The following is a 26,597-nucleotide window of genomic DNA, read 5'->3' on the forward strand; positions in this document are numbered from 1 at the left end:
TTGACTCATCGGCAATTCGACCTCAGGCTCCAGGGTGGCTCTAGAATGGACACTCCACGGAAGGAAGTGACCATTAATAAGCCCTCTACTAACTTATTTCTCTTTAAGTGTTTTGCTCTTAACTTAAAGTCCCTAGGGTCATTAACTTATAATTTACTAGCACAATCAGCATTATTGATCCATATTTAGTCCCATTAACTCGTATAGCCTAGCCTCATCATTACAGCCAAATCAGTTATGTCTTATGGGGACATAACAACCCTAGCGTGTGAGTAGGTAAAACATAAAAGAGGCGGAATATCTACGTTAACCAACGCAGTCCCTCTACTGTCATCTAATCTTCCTGCTGAAAATTTTTTAGAATTGTGAGCAATTCCTTCATCAGCATTTCTGTCAAGTGAGCCTCTCTGTCATTGAAAAACAGCATGTTTAATTCCTTGGGTGATCAGAAAAGACGCAAATATGACTGCACCCAAAAACTGGCACTGCAAGCCCAAATCACATCAATGCCTTTATTGATAACTCAGCTTGGTAAAAGTTCAAAATCCATATACAACAGGGACCATCATGAATTGGATGCCAATTCTATTCATGGCATCATCCTCGTGAACGTTTTTGGCATCCCCAGCCTTTCACCATCCAAAAATCAGCTTTCTTTTATTATTATTTTTAAATCTCACAACCCAGCCTACCTGATTGTGAGTTAAAATCCCTCCTTGTGGGGGGTGGGGGAAACAGCTTCCTTTTTTCCTTTTTCTTTTCCATGCCATCTCCAACTCCTGGCATTCTCATTTTTTTCCCTTTTTTATTCCTCTTTCCTTTTTTTCTTCCTTTCTTTTTTCTTTTTTTCCCACACTGATTCTGTTTTTTCATTTGGTCAGCTTTTTCTCCTTTCTTCCTTCTGCTTTTTTCATTGGCTTTTTTTTCTATTTTTATTTTTTTCTTTGTTCTAATCTCTCCTTTTTCTCTCCCACTTTTTTCTGCTTTTTGCATTTTCTGACCTTTTTTTCTAGATTCAAACCACACTCTTTTCTTTCACGAACTCTTCTTTACTCCCTCTTTTTTTCACCCATCACACAAACCTAACTGCTTGTCTCACCCATGCATCAGTGTGAACAGTACTAAGTCTCCAATACTGCAGCGCACAAACCTACAATAACAAAACATGCAATGTCATTTCAACGAGGCACCTTGGCAGAACTTCTTATGAGGGAGGTTAAAGGACAGCAGCCCTTTGAACGTGACATCTAGTTGCTTCACGCTCTTTCACAAAACTGTCACAATAATGTGGAGTAGCAGAAGAAGAAGAGGTAGAAGTGGGGAAATAGCAGCCTGTGTTGAAGAATGCATGAAAAGCACCCGGGGTAGGAGGCGCCCAATGAACCCATAGATCCCCATGCCTTTGCAAAGCTTCACAACCTCCGTCACCTCAGCCAGGCTAATGCCCATCAGCAGGGCCACCGCCGTGGCCACAAACAATTTGTAAATGAGCACATGTTCCTTGTTCCACTTGGTTGTATTTTCCTCACCAAAACATGCTATTTTGTACACAAGGATAAAGGGTTCATTTACGTACCCATACATAAGCCCCTTCAAGACATGTCACTTCAAAGCTGGTATGCACATCACTGCAACAGAAGTTTTGGCCACAATTCTTTTTAGAAAAAAGGAACAAACTATTGTGAAGCTTAAACAACACATACACGGGTTGCTCTCATAGATGAGCACAGGAGATGATACTAAAATGCTGATATAGTTTATAGTTAATAGACCCATTCCTTTGAGAGCTAAAAATGCACACAATGGCCTACCTTCGGCAACATATCGTTGTTTGAACATTGTTGTTTAGGGCTACAGAATGGCATTCCCACTGCCCAAAAAACCAACACTATCAACTCCCTGCACAGAGCTAAAAGCAAAAAGAGGAAGCATTAAACAACTGAGGTAAGTGCCCTAGGAGTTAGAAACTATATGTGATTATTGCTCAAGTGCACTAAGGATCTAGAAGAGGTTGGGGATTACACAGTTATACGCTTCTAATTTATTGTGAAGACGACTAACTAAGAGTAAGCCAAAATGAAAGCGATTAAACCCAAACCTGCAAGAAGTTCTCTACATCTGACTATCATGAAACAATCCCACATGAAATTCCAGCCTTGTGGACAAACTCAAAATGAGGCTATGATCTATCGCTAGAGACAAAAAAGTATTGCTTTTAGCATTTCATAGTTTTGAGTATGCCTCTTTAAAGTTTAATCTAACCCCCCAAGATGTAGTGTCCCCTATTATACTCGCAGAGAATCACAAGGTAAGCTTGGAAAGTCAATAATAAGGCCTATATCGAAAAGGTCTCCGAAACCGTGGATATTTCCTGCAAAACATGTTAAGGAAAAGTCAGATTCCTGGTATTCAAACCCCTCTTTACTCATTTACAGGATTTGCTTTGAATTACAAGGAGAAGAAGAGGAGACAGGAGGCAGGGAGGAAAAAGAGGAGGATAGGTGCCAAAAATGAAGCATACCCATAAGGAGAATAGCCATATGAGGGCATATATGGCCGGCGCGGCAGATATCCGTAGTACGGATTTGGCCGCCGACCTCTAAAAATTTTCATCCCTGGTATATTAGTCCTTTTAGCGGTCACCTGCACATTCATACACACGGTCTACATTGGTATTTACGTGAAAGCAAAAAATGGAGTTAACTCTTGCACAAAAGCTGGGTATACCTTCAATGGGCGACCATGAAGCTCTGATTCATTCAATTGAAGCGCATTTGGAACCGCTTCCATCTCCACAAACTCCACATAGGCATACCTGTAAATAATGCATCATCAGAGCCTGATGATACCCTCCCTTGTAGTTCAATTATGGCCCTGAACATTAAAAAAAACCACCACTTTATCTTAATGATTAGCCTGATGATACCCTTTCGGCTGCCCAAATTTATCCGTCAGAATAGTGACACGGTTCACAGTACCACATGACTGGAAATGTTGCTGCACTTCCTCGGGTGTACAAGAATAATCAACCTGAAGCCCTCAAACACAAAAACCCATTAGAATCATTTATATCAGCATGTAAAGACTAAGAGTCAATGTGGCATAAGTGTTATGTCATACACAATTACAGGATTCCTCTAAGGACGGGTACACAATAGGGAATATAGAGGACTAGGCCAGAGGATGTGGTGACCAAATTGAGGAGAAATGCCCAAGGGAAAGACCCTAGCAATTAATTTTGCCTTTTTTAGGGCCTCACCTGGAGATGCACATATTATTGCCTAGGTAGGGCCTCTCCCTTGGGCATTTCTCCTCAAATTGGCCACCTCATTTATTGGCCTAGCCCTCTAGACTACATATTAAATACCCCTCCTTAAGGGCACTCCATAAATACAGCTGATGTGACAAAAAGGAGACAAAATGTCAGAATTGTACATTTCCCACATATACAGAGCGTGAATCAGCTTCTTCTTTACTAGCTTGGCTAGCTGCAGCACCGGCAGGATCTGAATGCAGACAACAAAGCCCTGAAAATTGTGAGCCAAATAGCATCTGCAAAAACCTACACATGAGAGCAGTAATCGATGCATTCCGTAAACCTTGAGCAGTGCCCATCTCCTTCTCAACTTTAGCTTGCATGTCCCGTAAAGCTGCTGCTTCCTCCTCCATTTCTTTGAGCCGCCTCTTCATTTCCTCCAGTTCCTAATGCCAAGGCAGTACTCATGCATTGTCAAGTCAGCAAATAAGCTTTGTTCTAAGTTTGATAAGATACATACATTGTAATAAAGCAATTTCTGCCACAAATAATGAACAGCCCTGAGCCCACACCCACCCACACAGAAGCATGCACCTCTACACTTGTAAACTTAGTTCAGCTTCATAATATAGTAAAGGATTCTAATTATGAAGTGTTCCAATGTGTTCAAGATACCATGTTATCTGATGCTACTTGTGAGTTTAATTCAATTACTCTTGATGTATGGGAGACATAGGCTTTAGAGAACATTAGGGCAGAGTTTGCCGATGTTTTCCCAGCTTAGTTACGTCATGGTCTTCCGCCCAGTTAGTCAATTGATCATAAGATTGATTTAGTTCCAGGCTCTCAGCGTGTGAGCATTGTGCCTTACAGAGGATGAGATTGCTCAACAATTGTCGGAATATCTCAAGATGGGATAGATTCGTAAGAGTAAATCTCATTGGGGGCACCTACTTCTGAAGCACAAGACGGACGGAAGGTGGGGAATGTGTGTCAACTATAAAAGTTACGATCAAGAATAGGTATCCCCTTCCCAAAGCAAATGATTTGATTGATAGATTGCAAGGAGCTTCCTATTTTTGAAGACTAACCTTCATACTAGTTATCACCAGATACGGATAGCTGAGGAAGATTTCTTAAGACTGAATCCTGCATGCGACATAGCCATTACGAGTTTCTCATGTTACCTTGTGGGCTCATGAAAGCTCCTGCTACCTTCCAACGGATGATGAATGATCTCTTTACAGATTATTTAGGGAAATTCATGGTTGTGTTTCTAGATGATATCTTGATATACAGCCGTACTCTGAAGGAGCACATCGAACATCTTCAGACCTTCTTGTGGATTTTGAGACAGGAGAAGTTGTATGCCAAGTATACGAAGTGTGAGCTCTTCAAAAGAGAGCTCATATATCTAGGACATCAAATTTCTCGAGTGGGGATGAGCATAGATCTTGAGTGGATACATAAGGTTTTAGATTGGCCGTTTCCTCAGACTGAGAGGCAACTTCGAGTGTTTTTGGGATTCACCGTCTTTCTTAAGAAGTCAGTGAGGAATTATTCACAGTTGACCATAGCTTTCATGGACCGCCTTGGGGGTGGGGGTAGAGGATGTAAATCCCATAGCTTGATTTCTTGGAACAAGAAGCTTGATGCGGCTTTCTAAGCTCTCAAGCTTAAGGTTAAGAAAGCACTTGTATTGCCCTTGTCGAATCCTCACATGCATAAGAGCTTGGGGGAAAAACCCCCTCTTATGGAGGGTTAAAAGTGTCCCGGCTAGTCCTACTGGTGTTTACTTATCACTACCCATGCATTTGGCAACACTAATGACTTAATACATATGTATGGGTGGGTGTTAGGGGAGATTGTGCACATTCTTTTTGACCCTGGCAGCACTCACAACTTCGTTAATGCTAAACTTATACAGACGCTCTGGGAGTGAAGACGCAGCCAAGTGATCACATGCATTGTGTCAACATGGCGACGGGACATGGACATGCGTGTGTCTCAATTATCGATATCTATTTAGAGTTATAGAGAGTCCCCAGATTTCTTGATTATGAATTTAGATAGGATCGATGTTATACTAGGAAAAGAATGGTTTTATAGCCATGACGTCCATGTAGATTGGAAGGGTCATATTTTGTCCTTTATAATGGAAGATTCCCCAATATGTTTGAAGGGTGATTTCGCCGTCCCACCATCTATTTTGTAAATTCAGGAGGACTTTAGGATATAATGTGTATTTGTTATGAAGTGTTTCACTGTGTTTGTACCCATGTGACGTTTGATTGTGGTTGATAACAGTTAAGGTAGATGTTCAGTGATAGTGGATTAGAAAGCATCAGTGCGCGGTTTCACATATGTTTTCTCTGCTAAGTTAGTTTTTGTGGTCTTCTAGATGGACGGTTGGTTAATCACATGATTGTTTGGATCCCAAGGTCTCAACTTGTGAGTATTACATCTGGGGGAGGACGAGATTGTTTGACATTGTCGGAATATCTCAAAATTGGGGCAGATATCACGGTATATTTCCTTGTTGGATGTGTGGACTTGTGTGAATTATTTTAGTGTTTCTTCTAATGGTTTACCTATAGGGTAGACCATGACATGGGGTGGAAGTGTAGTGCATCGAGACTGAGTTGGGAAAGGATTGATCACCTTGACTCGTGATTTCGGAGACAGCTGTCAGGTAGCTAGATTTGCCTTCATTTATTTCCAAGAGTGGAAATGTCCTAAGGGGGGAGGAATGTTACGTGCCTAGCCCTAACCCTTGGGATTAGGGACTAATCTAGCAAGGTTAGGGGAGCCCTGGGGTTAGGAAAAGCAGGCGGATCCAAGTGGCTAAGATGTCATGGTTGACTTGCATGGACTTGTGGGAGTGGAACCTTAGCTTTTGGCTCGGGGGAGGTTTGCGGACGTGAACCTATGGTTGGGCGGTGAGCTTGCCTGCACCTTTCTTTGTTTGTAGTACTGTTGTTTTTATGCTTGTGTGCTCTGCTGTTGTTTGATATGCACATGCTACCCGAGTACTCCTTCTCTAGGCCCGTCATTGGCCTGCGCCTGTGTGCAGATGGTGGTGCCAAGTGTTTCTAAAATGCCTCATATGTTAACACGTTTTTGGAACACTACATATTTTCATATATTTTTTAAATCTTTCATGCAACAAAGGGGTTTAAAAATGCCTTTTAATCAAAACCACCCTGTGGACCAAACTGGACACTGTCCCTGACGAAAGTTAACTTATGACCCTTCTAATCTATATGTACATCATGAGTATGAACCACTCTTTACCTATAATAACATCTACTCTATCCAGATTCATAATCATGAAATCTAGAGGCTCCAAGTAGTAGCTCTGTATAATAATTGACAACTGAGACAGTCATCGATCCCAAAACTGCGTGCCTGACGGCATGTCGACACAATATTGGTGATCACTTGGCTCCACCTCCACTCCCAACTTCTACACAAGCTTGGCATTCATAAAGTTTTGAGTACTCCCAAGGTCAAAAAGAATGTGTATAGTTTTCCCACAATTGACCCATTCAGATCCATGGGACTGAAAACTTTCATATTAAAGCTACAACCCTTGCAAGAACTCTAATCGGAAAAAATAGTATGTCTGGAAGTAATCTTACCTTTAGCCTTGGTCGCATGGGTTCCCTTCGACTCAGACTTGCCCTTCACTTGCACAGTAACTTCATCCTCATGTGCCCTTGCCGACCACAAGCGAAGCACCAACTTAGTGAACCCTTAGTGAACTAAAGAGTTTTCTCCGCTTGCTTCAATTTCTTCAAATTGGGGTGACCCATAGTCTATGACTGACTTTGGGTCTTTGCAACAAGAGAAGTCTTCCCATGCTCAAACATTCATTTACGCTAGGATCTTGCATATGTTCTATTACTGGGGTTTCTTTGACTCCTTCTTCGCCATAGTCTCATAAAAAAACTTTGCATATCGGATGGCATCATCCAATGTTTTACTACAATTATTTCTGATCTGGAGCTAATATCCATCCCAAAATAGTGATAGGATTCATGTGAGTTACTCAAGCATGCAACTCTCCAAACTTCTGCAAATATGTGTCGAAAGGCATATTCTTCATTTCCAAATTTTTCAACTTGGAGACAATGTCATACTCATCCTCGACTTGCAAGAACTCTTCCCTGAAAACCAAGCTTAGTCATAAACCAAACTAGAATGCTTGGGTACCCTTATCCTCTCGATTGCTTGAACCTATGCATTGTCAACGTACTTTGAAAGAACATGTGTCCTTCCATTCACGTATAAACATCTTGAAGCGCTTGAATGAAGATGGACACTGCAATCCATATCATTTTTGCAATACGTCTTCATCGCATGCGTGTCTTTCTCAAGTTGATATGAACAGCTTATAGAGCTCGAACGAGCATGAATATCAAGCCTATGATTATATTCGAAGTGAGAAATCGATGGACACATCAACAAAGATCTCAGAGTACATCGCAAGGTAGATAATTCCAAATTCATTACCACATTTGAATCTGAGTTACACGTCATTCATCAAGTCATAGGATGTTCGTGCTCGTTTGTGTGAGTGAAGTTTTTAAAAAAAAACCATACATAAAAAATGGCGGGGAGTTGGCACAGTCCTCCCCGAAATTTAATTAACATAGGAGAGCGTGCGCTTTCCCCGTTTCCCAAATAGCACTATCGATATCGGAAGTGGACCAAAACACCTTTAGTGTTGAAGGCGGCCATTAGCCCTGCGTATTGATTCATGATACAACACACATTTTTAAATGTGGTAATGAATTTGTAATTTTCTAATTTGCGAGGTACTTTTGAATCCCCATCAAACATAAAGAACAAGCTTCAAGCTCATCAATTGCGGATGTTAGTCTAGCATTGCTTCTAAGTATGCTTTCAAATTCATGTTCATTTGAGCATTTCAAATATGCTCTACACTACACGAAGTTACGGTCCAAAGCCTAGTCCTGGAAACCTATTGAGGACCACGCAAGGCCTTCTGAAACCTGTCAACCACCCCCTCTGAGTCCGGAACCACAAAGCCGGGAGAAACCACCTCCTTCTGCAAGTAATCAACTGCCACCTGCTTGGCTTTCCGAAAGGTCCCCGTGGAAAGAACATCCTCATCTACAGGAGTTTCTTTGTCCCCAATACTACGAGACATCAGAGCATAAGTTACCTGTTCAATTTCCTCTGACTAACGAACACAAGAACTACCAACATTAGTACTAGAAAGTTCCTGCCAACTACTACCATCAACTGGCTAGCTATCCACCGTCTGGTCCCAGAAAGCCTGCACCTGCAGCGTATCCACACTTAAGTGGCCATTACCAGACTACCACTCATCACAAGCCTGAGGACCTGGGAGAGAGAGTGCTGAAAGCTTGTAAACTCCGTTCTCCACTCTGCCTTCCCAAACTACCTGGCCTGTTGCTTTGTCTCGGAGAGCAACAAAATGCTCATCAAACTCCACCCGTACGTCAGTCTTGCAAACCTGGTGCACTGACAACAGATGAAAACCAAGTGACAGAACATACAACACCTGGGAGAAATGCTTCCCCCCTCTGCCATCGGGAACTATCTCCATCCTACCCTCACTGTGAACAGGGATAGTGGATGTATCCCCAGTAAGAATGTGACCAGAATACTTGCAGAGATCCTGTAAATCTGACCGGGAAGGAGTCATGTGCCTGGAAGCACCACTATCTAGAATCCACTCCCGAGTATCCGCTGCAAAGAATCCTCCAATCTCCTCCCTACCTAAAGAAAACGAAACATCGGTGTCCATCACCTCCAGGTGCACAAAAGCCGGAGTCTTCATGATTGCTACTGAGGAATCTTCACCCTTCTCGGTCTTCCGCTTGGGACACTGTCTCCAATAGTGCCCTTTCTCGCCACAATCATTACAGGTCCTCTCTGCCTTTAGTTTCTCGCAGTCAGTAACGGACTTCTTCTCATAAGACTACTCCGATGAAGCCTTCCCTTTGCCCGTGTTACGGCCTTCCGACCATTGGCCAGTTAAGGCCTCCGAACCTCCACCCTGAGGAGGGTTCGTGAATCGTTCCTCTTGGTCCAAGACCATGGGCACAAGCTCCTCCCACGTGATGGTGATGAGCCTGCCACCACTGGGGGTAATCAGAGACGAGTAAAATGCTGAGTACTGAGAGGGCAAGTGTGACAGCAACGTTATGGCCATGTCTTCTGATGATATCTCCTTCGCAGCCTGGAGAACTTCCTACTGAAGAGCCTGCAGCTTGTTAATATGCTCCCGCATCGTCAACAACTTTGCAGGGCTCATAATCCGCATCTGTACTTCCAAGGAAATCCTCATCATGGGCGATACCCAGTTGTAAAGAGAAGCCAAATGCTGCCATATACCTCTAGCCAGCGTCATATGCTTTACATGATTGATTACCTGCAGTGTGCAGTTGAGAAAGATAAACAAACGGACCTTGGCGTTGATACGATCCCACATCTGTGCCTGTGCCTGTGCCTCTCGGTCCTTTCGGATCAACGGTAACTCCCCTTCTTTTACTTCCGGCCGTGGAACCCCAACAACGACAAAATCAACGAGGTCGTAAGACTCCAGAATAGATTCCATCATAACCTTCCATATGCCGTAGTTGTTCCCGTCCAACTGACGGTCCACCGGAAACGTGGGGAGTGTCGGGATCTTCACATGCCTCTCGGCCATCTCAAACAGATCTGCCATTGCAGGGATGTACACTGAAAAAGGGTGGGTGGGTGGGAACAAAGAAGAACTAACACCTACAAGTGGCTGTCCAGCAATCAGCCCGCCCTCCTCTTGCTTCTCCTCTTCCCAAATAGTCCCGAACGGTCCACCAATCAGCAACACAACAGTCCCCCTCTTGCTCACACAAATCCCAAGAACTATCTAGAGCGTAGGGTTCTGATACCATGTCAGAATACGCAACGGAGATGATGACCAGATCTAGGAACACAAGAGCAAAATGCAATGCAATAAATCACAGCACAAGAGAGAGAGAGATAGAGGCGTGTAACTCTGCTCTATATACACAAAAGAATCCCGAAATACTACACAATTGACAAGGGGCTATGGGGCCATTTTATATGGCCCCAATGATGCAGTCAGCCTGCAGAAGGGTAGCCGACAGGCCCTGGTCCTCCACGACCAGCCAACATAGCCAGTCGGCCAGCACAGATGTGGAGTCATGGACCAGTACCATCAGTCGGCCAGCTCATGGGCCCTCCTGCCAACCCTGGGCATCCACCCAAGCCACAGAAAAATAGGAAAAAATGGGGGAAAAATGCGGAGGGGGGAAAAATGCGGAAACACCTAATAAGGGCGGGCACACCCACAACAAAGGCCCTGGTGTATATATATAGACAGGAGATGACTTCTAACACTTCTTCCTTCAAGGTATCACCTAGGATCTGTTTTTTTTTCTTGCTGCCCCATATTCTGCCCTGTCTACAGCCCCTTCACCTCTGCGTTTTTCAGATCTGCAGCCCCTCGTTGCTGCGTTTTCTGGACTGTAAACTGATGGTAGCTCTACCTTCACCTGGGCTTCGTCGTTTTCAGCCGAAGGTACCTTCTCTTCAGTGTTTTCTCCTCGTCTGAGGTGTGGAAGCTGGTCGGCCTGTCTTTTCAGGATTGCAGACCCTTTGTTGCCTGTGTTTTCTTCTCCAGTGGACACACATCACTTGCACAGGGGATCTTGTGTGGATTGTGGCTTTGGTGACATCTTGGTACCTGAGGAGGACACTGCAGCCCCTGGTTGCTGCGTTTTCTGGACTGTAAACTGGTGGTAGCTCTACCTTCACCTGGGCTTCGTCGTTTTCAGCCGAAGGTACCTTCTCTTAAGTGTTTTCTCCTCGTCTGAGGTGTGGAAGCTGGTCGGCCTGTCTTTTCAGGATTGCAGCCCCTTTGTTGCCTGTGTTTTCTTCTCCAGTGGACACACATCACTTGCACAGGGGGTCTTGTGTGGATTGTGGCTTTGGTACCTGAGGAGGACACTGAATTTTCTAATTTCAATCAGTGTTTTGCTGATTTTTGGAGCATCTATACTTGCGTTTTTTTTCCTCGCCTACACATTTTCTCCCATTTCTTGCCAGTGGAGTGCAGTTTTTTGCTGGACAGCAGTGTTTTGGCTGCGTTTTGCTTCCCAAAGGAGTTTTTTACACTCAGAGGGGGCCCATCTCCAGCTACTTCACTTGAGGATCAGTTTTTGGAGCTGTTTTGTATCTTTGGAGACTTTCTTCTGCGACTAGAGTTTGCAGATTTTGGAGGAGAGTAGTTCGCAGAGTTTTATTTTGTCGGAGCTTGTGTTATTTGCAGTGTTTGCAGAGAAAGGAAAGTGTTTTGCCTGTGAGGTGTGATCCTTTCACAGGGATCACTTGTTTGTTGTTGATTATTGGGATGTGATTCTACTTATGCAAGTCTTCTACTATCAGTGATGCTTTTGAGGACCTTGTTACCATTGCAGTTAATATTCATGCTTCCCTTCCTCATTGTGAGGAGTCTTACCTCTGCCTCTCTTTGTGATGCTTCTGAGGCTGCCCCTCCCCCTACTAGTTCTGCATTTGGTTTGATGCGGCGTGCAGGGTTGTTTTGGAGGATGGACTTTCGGACCAAGTGGGATGCTCTGGATCTGTGGTTGCTAGCCGTATCTAGGGCACACTGGTACTTCTAGAGTTTTTTGGACTTGGATCAGAATTAGGTTGGGCTTGCCAACGAATCTCGTGTTTCCACTTTCCCATCTTCCGCTGCTGTGCATTCTTTCAACAACTATGTCTCATAATAACCCAAGCTCTCACTTATATAGTAAACTACACAACCACCAAATGGGAAGGATTGGCCATTGTCACCATTTGGTCCATATCCATTTCTAGTGCCACTCCTATGGGATTGTCACTCCATAGAGCGGTCAGATTCGTGCCATGTTCACATGAGGCCAGGTCGGTGTCTCATGTGAAAGGGCCAATTACTTTGTGTCACATGGAAGATGCTAATCTCGTGCCACCTGTGTGTGACCAAGATAGTGGACGGGAGCCTGTATCGTGCCACCTGTGTATGGCCATGACGGTGTCTTGTCCATGGGACTCTCACTCCATGGAAGGACCCGTGTTTGTACCGCGTCTTCCCTATGGTACTATCACTCCATAGGAAGGCAGGGGCTTTCACATTCTGTCGCGCCAAATTCGTGCTTGACGAGAATGCCTTGTACAAGTTTCATGAAAGGGAGATTTTGTCCACATGTGCACATGCATCGATCTTTGCATGTCTGAACCTATTTTCGTGTGACTTGTATTTATGTATTTGCCTGCCTGCTATGATGTGCCACTTACTGAGCGGGGACGCCTGCCAGAGAGCCGTGAAGCTTGCCCTGTCTTCTGAGATGTTTTGTTACATGTGAACGGGTGGTGTAAGTATGGTTTATTCATTTATTTTTATATTGTTATTCTACCCTTTGTATTTATAAGGCTATGTGTTCACATTCATTAAAATTATTAGCCATGGACGATAATAAATGTGGATGCCTTTGTATTTGTAAGGCTATGTGTTCACATTCATTAAAATTATTGGCCATGGACGATAATAAATGTGGATGCCCAAAACCCATTTGAAGAAAGTCGTGTATTTGCCATAAAGAACACACAAATTAGGCTGGATGGGGGCCACGTAAGGTGAAGGCGTGGAGATAAGAGCCTTCGCCAGCACAACTCTCTCTCTCTCTCTTTCTCTCTCATGAGTATCACTGATGATGGATTTATAGAGAGGCCGAGATACATGGAGGGCTTTTTACCACACAGCTCCCGAGTGGCTATTGGTCAGCTCAGAGTTTCATCACACCGATTGGAGATTGAGACTGGCAGAGCAGCACGGATCCTGCGAGAGGAGAGGGTATGCAGATTGTGCAGAGAGGAGGTGGAGAGTGAGGAGCATTATGTATGCAGATGCAGAGCATATACAGCCATCAGAGAGAGATATCCCATTTTATTCAGAGAGCCACATTCCCTACGCCAGATCTTTGAGACAGCAGACCAGCGCATACTGGGGAGATACATTCTAGACATACAGCGCCACAGAGAGACATTATTACAGGCTCAGACAGCTCCAGAGGGGGGGCGACAGACACAGATTACTACATTTTTTCATAGATCCATACCCCTCCCAGCCCCTACACGGCAGGGAATCACTCTTCAGAGAGCAGAGACACTTAGAGCCCGTAGGAGACAGAGGACACCTGGCTTTCGGACACCACGCCTATACCAGAGAGAGATGACAGAGATCAGAGCTCAGTTTCACAGAGAGGGTGCGGAGCGACTGGCTCGCTTCAGAGCACACCCAGGCATGTTCTTCAGGGAGCTGTGGACACCCCCTTCACTGATGTATACCATTTTATACCCCCAGTATGGTACAGGATGGAGCTAGCTAGGTTGCATATCATGATTGTATACTCCATGCATATAGCTTTGCATTCTCCTAGTAATAGAGCTCCATCCCCTGCACACCCAGATTCAGCTTTTTTATTCAGTACTTTTTCATTTTGTTGGGATGACAGAGGATACCCCATACAGGTACTCCAATTTGTCTCATAGGCCGAGTTCGGTCTTTTGGAAGACGTTAATAAAATCTCTCTCTCTCTCTCTCTCTCTCTCTCTCTCTCTCTCTCTCTCTCTCTCTCTCTCTCTCTCTCTCTCTCTCTCTCTCTCTCTCTCTCTCTCTCTGCGCGCCAACGTACTGAAGCAAAACCCGACTCTCGCTCTCTGCCGGCGTGTGAAAACAAACCCAACTTGCTCTCTTTCTCTCAGGTGGACTGCAGCAAAACCCAACTCTCTCTTACCCAGTGGACTGCGACAGGGCTTTGTTGTCTTCTCTCCTCTTTGGACTAATACAGCAAGTACCTGCCCGTATCAACCCTTGTGCGACAAGGTTTGTCACCAATTGGCCGACCATTTGGTCCATTCCTAGTTTTTGCGTCTCGTTCACTTGAGGCCAGGCCGGTGTCTCATGTGAAGAGGCCAGTATTTTGCTGACATGGACGGGAGCCAGACTGGTGCCACCCGTGTGTTAGCAGGATGGTGTCGTATGGACGGGAGCCAGACCAGTGCCACCCGTGTATGACCTGGACTGTGTTCGATCCATGGGACTGTCACGCCATGGAAGAGCCAGTATTCGTGCCGTGTTTTACCTATGGGACTGTCACACCATAGGGAAACTCGTGCCTGGAACTGTGTCTTACCTATGGGACTGTCACTCCATAGGAAGACCAGGTTTTTATGTTTTTATGTCGTCCCAGTTTTGTGCCGACAGATATTTTGTACATGTTCCATGAACGGGAGATATGTCCATGTTACTTTTTGCACATGCACACATATTTTGCATGTTTGAAACTGTTTTCGCATGACATGTATTTGTGTGTTTGCCTGCCTGACGTGTTACTTACTGAGCGGGGACGCCTGCCAGTGAGTCGTGAAGTCTGCTCTCTATTCTGACGAGTTTTAGTGCATGTGAACAGGTGGTAAGTATGTTACACATGTTGTTTTAATATTTTATCTCTAAACCTTTATTTTATAAAGTTAAGGTGTTCACACTTATTTAAAAGTGGGCACCCACTTTGGGGCCAAGGTGGGGAGCCCCACTTTTAAGTGAGTGTGGGGGTGGGCATGGTCACCAACCCCCACTAATCCCCCACATGCATGCGTGGGTATCATCAATAGTTAACTCCACATTAATTTATTTAAAAAAAAGGACTCCCTCCATCAAAAAAAAGAATCATCGCTTCTTGCGTTTGTCCATCACCCATCGCTTCTCTCTTACGTAGAGAACCAGGCGACCACCATCTCTGCACATGTTCCCCTAAGGCGGCTTGTTGTCCATCAACTCCTTCAGGCGGCAGCTACTGCTCTCAGGCGTGGGCCATCCTCACAAGGCACTGCTGCGCATGCTTTTCCTGAAGGCGACCCTCTGCTGCTGGCTGCGCCTGCCTCTCTACAGGTGGTCGAGTGCTGTTCCAAGCGGTTGTTAACTCCACGCATGCTGCTGCTCTTCACAGGCGGCTGTCTATCTCTACAGGCGACTGCACCATAGGCTGACGGCTGCCCACTCTACAGGCGGCTGTGTGTTCTATCTCTAGCAAGGCTACGCTGCCTTTCCTTCTGCAAGCGGCTGTTACCTCCAGACTGCTGCGCTACCTTCTCATGCTGACGGCTGTGTTCACTACTGCAACCAGTCGTCTTTCCCTTTTACAAGTTGGTGCTACAGTAGGCGGCTGTGATTACTGGCGGCTGCCCCCACTTGAAGCAACCAGGCAAGAGGCGGCTGTGTCCTTTGTGGCGGTACATCATCTCCACGGGTGTTCTACAAGGAAGACTTCGCATCACCTGAGTGGCTTCATCATTCCGCAAGTTTTGGTCTTTTATCAACCAACTACAAGTAAGTGATTTTCAGATTTGAGTAAAGCATTTTATGTTTAAATCTGAGAAGGGATTCATCCTTCTACGGCAACACCCGTTCGGTGCCGGGTTGTCCAAGCTGTATTGGCGAACCTCGGTCCAAAGGTGCTGAGATCGGGAGAGCCAAGCGTTAGTACGAGAGCGCCTGTTTGTGCGTGGTCTCGGAACACCAGTGAGGCGCTCTCCGCGGAGTCCAGTGAAAGCACAGGACCGCAGAGATTGGACCACACTAGTGGTCGTTCTGCTTCGAGTCTCTACATCGAAATTCGAGCCTACTTGTTTGGTACTGTTTTCATATGTACATGGACATTATCTGGTTCTCAGAACCCATGGAGCATTGTATTCTTTAAATACTCCCAATAAATATATCATATATTGAGGGGGGGTCGGCCCGTTCCGGCCCCAATGCTGGTGTCCATCTTTCCATTTCTGTTCATTTAAATTTCAAGTTGTTTTAAGTTGTCCATTTCAAATTTGTGGTTTTACAGTTGTGCTATTAAGCGTGTGGATGTCCAAAGGAGTCTTTCCCACTTGACGGGATCGGTTTCAAGGTTACTGCTACGTACAACTTGTACCTGCCCGAACCTAATTGTACATGAATGTACCAGCTTGTAGGCTGCACCATACTACTCCACATGGGATGGCAATAGTTCACACTGTAGAAACACGTTTTTTTGCTCTTGTTTAGCAAGATTTTTGTGCAAATCAAATCTATCTACTCTGTTTTGCAGAATTGTTTTTGCAAATGTTCCTTTTCTTTTTCTCTCTTCCTCTAGGATTCTGTGAGATCATATTTTCCTTGTGCTTGCCTTGATCATGCTCTCAAGTTTTGAGAGCCAGTGAAGGTCAATGGGCCTAGGAATTTGAGAGCAAAGCTGCCATTTGGAGTACTAAGTTTTCCTCCCTCCGCGGGGAATCACCCCACCAGGTGTTAGTGCAAGCGTGCCTGTTGGTGCACGGTCCCGGAAGAGCAGTGTAGTGTGGGTGCTTAGCCCAGTGAAGGTGGGAGACTGCCTGTGATACGGTCTTCATCAACAAATCGTTTCTTCACTAACAACATCTATGGTATTTGATTTATTTGTATTCACTCCATGTATGGAGGAATCTAGCTCATAAGCCCGTGAAACTTGTAATCATCAAATACTCCAAGAAATACAATTTGTATTGAGAGGGGAGTCAGCCCTTTCCGGTCCCAGTGGTGGTGTCAAGTTGTGTTTTGTTATTTTCCGGTTTGTGGATGACTGTTCTATACTTAATTGTCCAGGTTAAGTGATCTGAGCTTGTGCACTTGTTTTTCGATTGTGGTTGGTCTCCCATGGGGAGCAGCTGCATTGGTATCAGAGCCCGGTCGTCTCGCTTTCTCAAGAGGAGACACGGTGTTTTGAAATCGGAAGCAATCACATAGACACTTGACTCAATGGACAGCCAAGGCCATCCTTTGGAAGTGCCAAATTCAAGGGGTCAATCAAGTGCCTCTTGAGATTCTGATGCATTGCAAGGAAGGCACAAGCCCCTTGAGAGGGTTTATGACACTGCTTTGATGGGACAGCCATCCCGTGGAAAAAAGCCTATGCATGAGGATGAGCCCAATGCATTGAGGGCTGACTTGGAACACATGAAACTTTTGGAGGCAAAGGAACAAGAGCTGAAATTTTTGCATGAAGATCCTCATGTACAAAGTGTCATTGAAGCAAAGAAAGCTGATGCTATGGTGGATATAAATTTGAGTCTATGGCTTGTGAAGTGGGCAAGAAGCCAAGGGAATTGGCACTCTCCTATCTCATCCGAAAGGGTGATCTCAAAGAGAGAGAGGATGGGGAGTTAATGTTCAAGAATCCACCTCATTTGAAGCATGGCGACCCAACATCACAACGGTTGAGATGTTATGTGCACAAGAAAGAGGTGTCAGTCACTTCTCGCCATGCATCTACTCCACATGGGACAAAAGGAAACAGGTGTGTGCATGATAAAGCCAATGGAAAGCATGGTGGCCTAGTGGATTCAAAGCATGTATATCATGGTGAGAGTGGTCGGCATGCAAGCCGAAAAACTTTGCCCGTTGAGTTGTCTCGTGGTGAGACATTGCATCATTCAGAGAGGTCACAGGGTTCACAGAGCACATGCCACTGTGCCTCGTGAAACACCTTTGGTTGCTCATGAAGCCCAAGCAAAGAGGGCTATCCTATCGGTTAAGGAAAAGGGGAAGAGAGAAGAACATGAGTCACATACCAAAAAGCTCAAGGAGTTTAAGGCAGGTGATAAATCTGTCAAGTTTGATGCCTTTCATGGGGAATATGATGCATCTAAGGTGCTAGCATTTGTGGCACAATTTGATATTGCTTTCAGTGATGAGGACTTCACCGAGAAGTCTAAAGTCCGCCATGCAAGCATGTTCTTGAAGGAGACAACTGCACATTGATGGATCACCGAAAAGACCACCAAGGATAGACCCCATTTGCACTTGGAAAGAGTTCAAGGACAGATTTTATGCCCAGTTTTTGCCTCCGAATGTGGAGCAAACTCTCACACAGAAGTGGGATAGACTTGAGCAGAAAGACAATGAGAGAGTGCAACATGTGAACAAGTTTTGGAACGTCTTGCTTGAGGTTACTCCCTTTATGCATCTTTCCAAAGATGAGAAGAAAAGGAAGTTTCATTGTGGGTTGCAACCAGCCTACCATTCGGGCATCAAATTACACCCTAAACACACCCTAAACACACCCTTCATCAGCTCATAGCATCTGCTCTTGCTACGGAGCAATTGGTGCTTAAAATTAAGCAAGATAATGGGGGGTTTCAAGGACAAGGTGGACAGCCACCTAAAAAGAACTTTCGAGAAGCCCAAAAGGGAGGTAAAGCAGAAAATACCTCATCTAAGGACAATGGGCCAAAGAAAAACAAGTTTGGCTTGACTCCCAAGCAAAGGGAGCAATATGCAAAAAAAAATAGAAATGCTTTTCTTGTGGTAGCAAAGAGCACATGTTTAGGCAATGCCCAAACTGCAAGCAAAAGCAAGAGGACAAGCAACATAAGGTTTATGTGCATGCCGTTCCCGATGTGCAAGGTACCACTGAGCATGATGGCAAAGAGAGGGTGGTATGTAACGCTTGGGGGCTGCCTTCTTTATGTTTGATGATTGTGCAACGGATAACTTCATCTCTACACATATGGCAGCCAGCTTGGGCATAGAGATTGGGGACATGGGACCCCAGATTGAGGCAGAGACCACTTTTGTTGCCAAAGAGGTGCAAGTTACTCTCCTTATTGGGAAGTTGCGCATACACATACAGGGTTATCTCGATCATGACCACTTCTTGATTGCTCCTCTTAATGGTTGTGATGTATTGCTTGGTAAGCCTTGGCATCATAGGCTTGAGCCCTGCAAAGACTATAAAACAAACAGGATCACATGCATGTCATTGATGCTGGGAACGAGGGGGATTCCATCCCAATTGTATCACACATCTAGATTAATAAGGCAATGAATAAAAGTCTTTCTGCGTACTTGGTTTTTGTTCGTGATAAGATTCAACAAAGTAATGTGAATCAGGGTTGTTAGAGGCATCAAAGGCATTTGGTAAGAAGCGGGTATGGTACACGCCTCGAAAGACGCGTACTTTTTAGAGACGTTAGAGGCGTGTTAGAGGCGTCTGTTAGATTATACATACATACATACATACATACATACATACATACATACATATATATATATATATATACCTAGATGAATCCAAGAACATGCCCAAATTCACCTTTTAGGAACGTGCATGTTATATACTCATGGTAGTCAACCCACAAGACTCAAGACTACGAGCCTCTTTTAGAGGGCTCTATTTGACAACAGGGGCACTAATAAGCTTGAGTTCTCATCCGCCTATCACCCGCAAACGGATGGTCAAAGTGAGGCTGCAAATTCAACTGTGTTGGATTGGTTGTTAATAAGTGGCAGATCAAAAGAGTACATGGGAGAAGTATCTTCCGCTTGTAGTGTTTGCCTACAGTAACACGGTGCATGCCTCCACGGGAAAGGCCCCGTCTGAGATTATTTATGGCAGTGTGATCTTGCCACCCATCCTTCGCACAAAGGATGAGATTTTTTGCAGCTGATGAGTATGTGCGTGATTTGGATGTAGCCTTTACTCAAGTACGGGCAGCCATTGCAAGGTCTAAAGATAAGCATAAGAGGGCTGCCGACAAGCATAGAAGGGACATGCAAGTCAAAGAAGGTGATTGGATATTGCTGAAATTTAAGAAAGCTAGGCTTAGGAAGAGGCCAGGACGAGAAGGATCATACCCTACGCTTTCTACTCGGTATTATGGACCCTTCAAGGTGATTGAGAAGATCAATGAAGTGGCTTACAGGCTTGCTTTACCCAGTCATTGGAAGATTCACAATGCCTTTCATGTGAGTTTTTTGTGGAGTATGTGGGGCCAAATCCTGAGGAGCCTGTCTCACAGAAGATCCGCCAAAGGTTGATGAGCTTGAGGAGATCCTCTAGCCAGAGTAGATTGTGTTTCACAAGGAGAGAGGTCTATCCGCTGGAAAGCTTTCCAGGAGATACCTTGTGAAGTTTAAGAATTATTTACCCATTGCTGCAAAGTGGGTAGATGAGGATTACTTTGTTGATTACCCGCAACTTTTGCAGCATATCTTGAGGCTTTTCAGTTGAGGTAAACTGTTTAGAAGCCGGGGAGGATGTCACCATTTGGTCGCCCATTTGATCCATCTCCATTTCTAGTGCCACTCCTGTGGGATTGTCACTCCATAGAGCGGTCAGATTGTGCCATGTTCACATGAAGCCATGTTGGTGTCTCATGTGAAAGGGCCAATTACTTTGTGTCACATGGACAGGAGTCAATCTTGTGCCACCCGTGTGTGACCAGGACTGTGTCATATGGACGGGAGCCTATATCGTGCCACTCGTGTATGGCCAAGACAGTGCCTTGTCCATGGGACTGTCACTCCATGGAAGGACCCGTGTTTGTACTGTCTTCCCTATGGGACTATCACTCCATCGAAAGGCCAGGGTTTCCACATTCTTCATTCAGATCCACATCACATCTTATCACATCCACTTTTAGTACCGTTTTCTACTTTCGATACTGATAGGGCTTTTTTACGTCGCGCCAGATTCGTGACTGACAAGAATGTCTTGTACAAGTTTCATGAAAGGAAGATTTCGTCCATTACATGTGCACGTGCATCGATCTTTGCATGTTTGAAATTGTTCTTGCGTGACTTGTATTTGTGTATTTGCCTGCTATGATGTGCCACTTACAAAGCGGGGATGCTTGCCAATGAGCCGTGAAGGTTGCCCTGTCTTCTGACATGTTTTGTTGCATGTGAACAAGTGGTAAGTATGGTGTATTCATTTATTTTAATATTGTTATTCTACCCTTTGTATTTATAAGGCTATGTGCTCACATTCATTAAAATTATTGGCATGCGCAATAATAAATGTGGGTGCCCAAAACCCATTTGAAGAAAGTCATATATTTGCCATTAGGCTAGATGGGGGCCACGTAAGGTGAACCATGAAACCGGCCTCTAGTAGAAACCAAAGTGCGGTAGACTAGCAGTCACCCAATCCAATTGTAGTCCAGACAATTAATCAAATAAACAGGAGCTAGAGTGCTCCAAAACAAAAAGGAGATCGACACCTGTTGGCCCCAAAGCTCGGCGCCCCTTTCGGTATTTCTTTATTCAATTTCAATGGAAAGATTAGATGATTACAACATGGCCATCCATGGCTCGTATGTCTGCAAGTCCAATCTGCCAATCCTCAGGACCTCTTAGCATAGAGGTTCAACCCCTATGCATCACCTGCAACTTGCCCAACTAGCTTGCGTAACTCTGTCCAGTCCAGCCCACATACAGTCCCTTCCAATAAGCAAGCGTGAGAAAGGCGCAGCCCTGCAGCCCTGTCAGTTGTACGCCCTACACATGCCACTCCTTGAACCAAGCAAAAGCTTGGTCCTTCTGTGAAAGAAAATAAACCCATGTGACTCTGCTACAATCATCGACAAGCAGCATAAAGTACAAAGAACCTCCCAAGGATGCTGTCTACATAGGTCCACACAAGTCGGTGTATACCTACTCCAAAGGTTTCGAAGCCCGCCTGGAAGCCTGCTTTGGAAAAGATTCCCTGTGCTGCTTACCACAAATGCAAGAACTACAGCATCCTTGCCTGCTACCAACATCTGGCAAGCCAACCACCATTTGGTCCCGGGAAGCTCGCCGCAACGCATCCACATTCAAGTGGCCAAACCGAAAGTGCCACAAATCACAAATCTGAGAACCTGTCAAAGAGGAGAGTGTGGAGTTTGTATATACCATTCTCCACGCCACCTTCCCAAACAACCTGGCCAGTCCCTCACGGTCCCGTAGAGCAACAGAATGCTCCTCAAACTCCACCCGGAAGCCAATCTTGCACACCTCATGCACTAACAACAGATGAAAACCAAGTGCAGGGACATAAAGAACACGAGAGGAATGTTTCCCCCCTCTGCTATTGAGAATAATCTCCATCCAGCCCTCGCTGTGAATCGGTATGGTGGAATTGTCACCAATGAAAATGCGACCTGACTGCCGTTTCAGACCCTGAAAAAAGTCACAGGAAGGAGTCATGTGCTTGGAAGCACCACTATGAAAAATCCATTCCCGAGTATCCCTGGCGGTGAAGCCAACTGCCTCCTCGCTCAAAGAAGATGAAGCATCGGTGTCCAACATCTCCAAGTGCACAAAGACTGGAGTCTTTGCAACTGAAGCTGAAGAATCAGCACTCTTCCCAGTCCGCTTGGGACACTTCCTCCAATAGTGGCCTTTCTCGCCACAATCATTACAAGTCCTCTCGGCCTTCAGTTTCTCTCGGTCTGAATCGAGCTTCTTCTCAGAAGACTTCTCCGATGAAGACTTCCCTTTGCCCTTGTTGTTGTTGTTGTTACGGCCTTTCGACCGTTGGCCAGTCAAGCCCTCAGAACCTCCGCCCTATGGAGGGTTCAAAAAATCGCTCTTCCTGGTCCAAGACCATGGGCACAAGCTTCTCCCATGTGATGGTGTTGAGCCTGCCCCCCACTGGTGATCAAAGAGGAGTAAAAGGCTGAGTACTGAGAGGGCAAATGTGACAACAACGTTATGGCCATATCCTCTGTCGATATCTCTTTCCCTGCTTGGAGAACTTCCTGTTGAAGAGCCTGCAACTTGTTGATGTGCTCGTCGACGACTTTGCAGGATTCATCACCCGCATCTAAACTTCATTCATCACCCGCATCTAAACTTCCAAGGAGATTCTCTTCATGGGTGATACCCTGTTGTAGAGAGAAGCCAAATGCCGCCAAATCCCTCTGACCAGCATTATATGCTTTATGTGATTGATCACCTGTGGTGTGCAATTGTGGAAGATGAAAGAACGGACTCGGGCGTTAACACGATCCCATAACTGTGCCTGTCTCCCCCATTCCTTCCGAATAGAGGGTAACTCCCCTTCTTCCAACTCCAGCCGTGGAACCGCAACAACAATGAAATCAACCAAGTCATACGACCCCAAAACAGATTCCATCATTACCTTCCATATGCCGTAGTTGTTCCCGTCCAACTGGCGGTCCACCGAGAACGTGGGGAGTGTCGGGATCTTCACGTGCTTTTCAGCCATCTCAAGCAAATCTGCCATCTCAAGGGTTCACAAGGTCTTGTGAAGGGAGGGTGGGTGGGGAAAAAAAAAGAAGAAGAGGCTGCAAATTGAATGCAAGGTGGCTGTCCAACGGTGATGGCCGCCTTCTACCCGATCTCCCAAGTCCCGTACAACCCAAACAATCTCCAATCAGCAAACCCTCGACGTCCCACTATCTCCAAGCTTCAAGCCACTTGGGGATCTGATACCATGTCAAAATGCACAGCAGAAATGAAGCCAACTGCTGTAGAGAGCAATACACAAATGAAAGAGAGAGAGAAGCTAGCGTAACTCTGCTATATACACCAATAAAATCCCGGAGTACACAATGAAGGAGTGTGAGGGCAGGGGCCATTTTATATGGCCCCTAGCTGCTGGTCGGCCAGCTCAAAACAGGCCGACATCAGCCTGACTGCTGTAGAGAGCAATACACAAATGAAAGAGAGAGAGAAGCTAGCGTAACTCTGCTATATACACCAATAAAATCCCGGAGTACACAATGAAGGAGTGTGTGGGCAGGGGCCATTTTATATGGCCCCTAGCTACTGGTATGCTCACAACCAGCAGAAAAAGTCAGTCGGCCAGATCAAACCCAGTCGGCCAACACTGAAGGGTGGTCGGGTATCAATAGAGCAGTCGAGCAACCAGCAAACACAATCGGCCAGCACCTGGGGGGGGGGGGGGGGGGGCAATCGACAGCCCATACACAGCTCCAAATAAATGGAAAAAAATACGGAGAGTGAGGAAAAATGAGAAGACACCAAATACAAGCGGGCACACCCACGACAGAGGCCCTGACATAGTGTACAGACAGGAGATGAATGCCGACAACATATGCGGTTACAAAACTATGAATTATTCATCAGTAACATGAAGTAGCTCATTCTAGACTATGAGTTGTTTCGAAGCCTAATATGGCAGGTATTCTGCGCTTGTATGGCTGGTCAAAGACATACATGGCTTCCTTGGACAACAGTGAACATGTGCTTGTTTTGGTGGCTTTGTGGGGAAGGACTCTCACACCGATCATGGCAGGGCACATGTGAGGGCAAAAAGACAAAAGGACCAGATATACGAGAGATCAGAGCAAAACCACACAGCATGAAATATGTGAGTGAATATATATATAATGGTGAGTGCAAATATGTACAAGAGCCCTTTGATGTGAGCTCACATTGAGAAGAAAGACCAGTGCAGAAGCGGAGATGATGTCGGAGCTGAAGCACGATCGATGATGAAGGCTTGCGTCGATGTGAGGCCAAGCACTCCGAGTGGTGATCGGTGTCGAAGGCTCGCGTCGGGGGAAGCAAAGGCACTCCGAGGTGGTAGGCAGCAGAAGATGAGGTGATGCAAGCCTTGATGACAAGGGTGCTGCTGTACCTGAGGTGGTCAATGAAGAGCAGAGAGGGTTGCCCTCCCGAGTGGTGGTGGTGGAGCTCCGAGCAAGCTCTGATGACAAGGGTGCTGCAAGACCTGAAGGGTGCAAGCTCTGATGACAAGGGTGCTGCGTACCTGAAGTGGTGAGGAGCAGAGAGGGCTGCCGTCCCAAGTGGTGCTAGCTCTAGTGACACGGGTGCTGCGTACCTGAAGCAGAGAGGGCTGCCGTCCCGAGTGGTGCAAGCTATGGTGACATGGGTGCTGCGTACCTGAAGCAGAGAGTGGGCTGCCATCCCGATGTAGCAGAGAGTGGGCTGCTGTCCCGATGGTGAGAGCTGAGGCAAAAACGCTGATATGCTCTATGTATAGCAAAAGGGGCTGCTGTCCCATTGGCTGTGGCAAAACGTAGGAGATATGCTGATGTAAGCACTGATGTGAGCCCTGATGTATGCGCTGATGTAAGGCCGATATAAACGCTGATATAAGCCCTAATGAAAACGCTGATGTCTGCTAATGTAAAACGCAGATGAAGTGCTGATGTAGGCACTGATCTATGCTGATGTAAAACGCAGATAAGAGTGCTGAAGTAAGCCTGATGTAAGCACCGATAAAAGCCTGATGTAAGGCTGGTGTGAGCCTGATGTGAGGCTGCTGTAAAATGCTGATGTCAGCCTGAGGTAAACGCTGAAGATAGCAGAAGAAAAACGCTGATGAAAAGGATGTAAAGCTTAGATGATAAACGCTGAAGATAGCAGAAGAAAAACGCTGATGAAAAGGATGTAAAGCTTAGATGATAAATGCTGAGGTAACCCTGATGGTGTGCTGAAGTAAACACTGATGTACATCTGATGATGAAACGCTGAGGTCAGCCCTGATGTAGGCGCCCAGCAGATGATAACAGAGAGGGCCACGGTGGCCTGTAGCAAAGGGTGGGCTGCTGTCCCGGGTAGTGGCCAGATGGTACCGGATATAACAATGAAGTGGTACACCAATGATAAAGATAGGCAAGGCTATATATACTGAGGAGGGGTGCTGGTCGGTCACCCTAAAAGGTGCAGGCCAGCAGCCAAGACAAAAACCCCAAATAAAATATAAAATACCCAAAAAAAAATCCCTTATTGGCTGGGAAAAATATTGTTTTCTTCACAGCACATGCCTTTTGCATGTATGTGGAGGGATCCCCAAGGACTCTGATGTGAGCCCACTGACGTGCCAACAGGAGTTTATGCCGTTTGCACATATGTGGATGGATCCCAAGGAAGGACTTTGGTGTGGAGCCCAGTGATATATATATACCTAGATGAATCCAAGAACATGCCCAAATTCACCTTTTAGGAACGTGCATGTTATATACTCATGGTAGTCAACCCACAAGACTATATAACTATCAACTCCATTATGCACAGTATAGACCAGATACTATGACATCCCCACTAACGTCATCAATGCCCGATATTGGGTGTAGAACTCTGTATCAAGATATGCTCTCACACACACACTCCACACACACACACACATAAGAGCATATATTCACACACAACCCTTCGTACTGAGTTTGTCACCCATAATGAAACCTAGCACTAAGGGAAGTAGCAAATAGAAAGAATTAGCACATCAAATCAGTAGTTGATAGGGAAAATGCACCACTAAAGATAGAAAGAATAAGCACAATATCAACTGGCCTCAACTCGGACGAAAACTTCACAATGTGAAATCTGCATGTCCGCTAATACGGCTGAATTATATACCTATATGAATCCAAGAACATGCCCAAAATCACCTTTTAGGAACGTGCATGTTATATACTCATGGTAGTCAACCCACAAGACTATATAACTATC

The 26,597-nt window shown here is 45.4% G+C and overlaps 1 protein-coding gene across 3 annotated transcripts in view; it reads right to left on the bottom strand.

Annotated features, from left to right (window-relative positions):
- Positions 1-1,176: 1,176 nt before the first annotated feature.
- LOC147604675 (polyadenylate-binding protein 2-like) overlaps positions 1,177-26,597 on the bottom strand; it is a 31,936-nt gene continuing 6,515 nt past the window's right edge. For 2 of the 3 annotated variants that reach the window (XM_086794804.1, XM_086794806.1), the window contains 7 exons: positions 3,600-3,702; positions 3,436-3,506; positions 2,927-3,030; positions 2,728-2,815; positions 2,522-2,643; positions 1,812-2,371; positions 1,177-1,628 (listed from right to left, as the gene is read on the bottom strand). In XM_086794804.1, the coding sequence (XP_086650930.1) occupies positions 2,323-2,371; positions 2,522-2,643; positions 2,728-2,815; positions 2,927-3,030; positions 3,436-3,506; positions 3,600-3,702 (537 nt within the window). In that variant the 3' untranslated portion in view covers positions 1,177-1,628; positions 1,812-2,322. The remainder of the gene's footprint in view (positions 1,629-1,811; positions 2,372-2,521; positions 2,644-2,727; positions 2,816-2,926; positions 3,031-3,435; positions 3,507-3,599; positions 3,703-26,597) is intronic. The other variant, XM_086794805.1, reaches the window with a different exon arrangement.

The sequence above is a fragment of the Cibotium barometz genome, chromosome 61, assembly GCF_041138505.1.
Source record: "Cibotium barometz isolate CiBa-2024 chromosome 61, ASM4113850v1, whole genome shotgun sequence".
Lineage (NCBI taxonomy): Eukaryota > Viridiplantae > Streptophyta > Polypodiopsida > Cyatheales > Cibotiaceae > Cibotium > Cibotium barometz.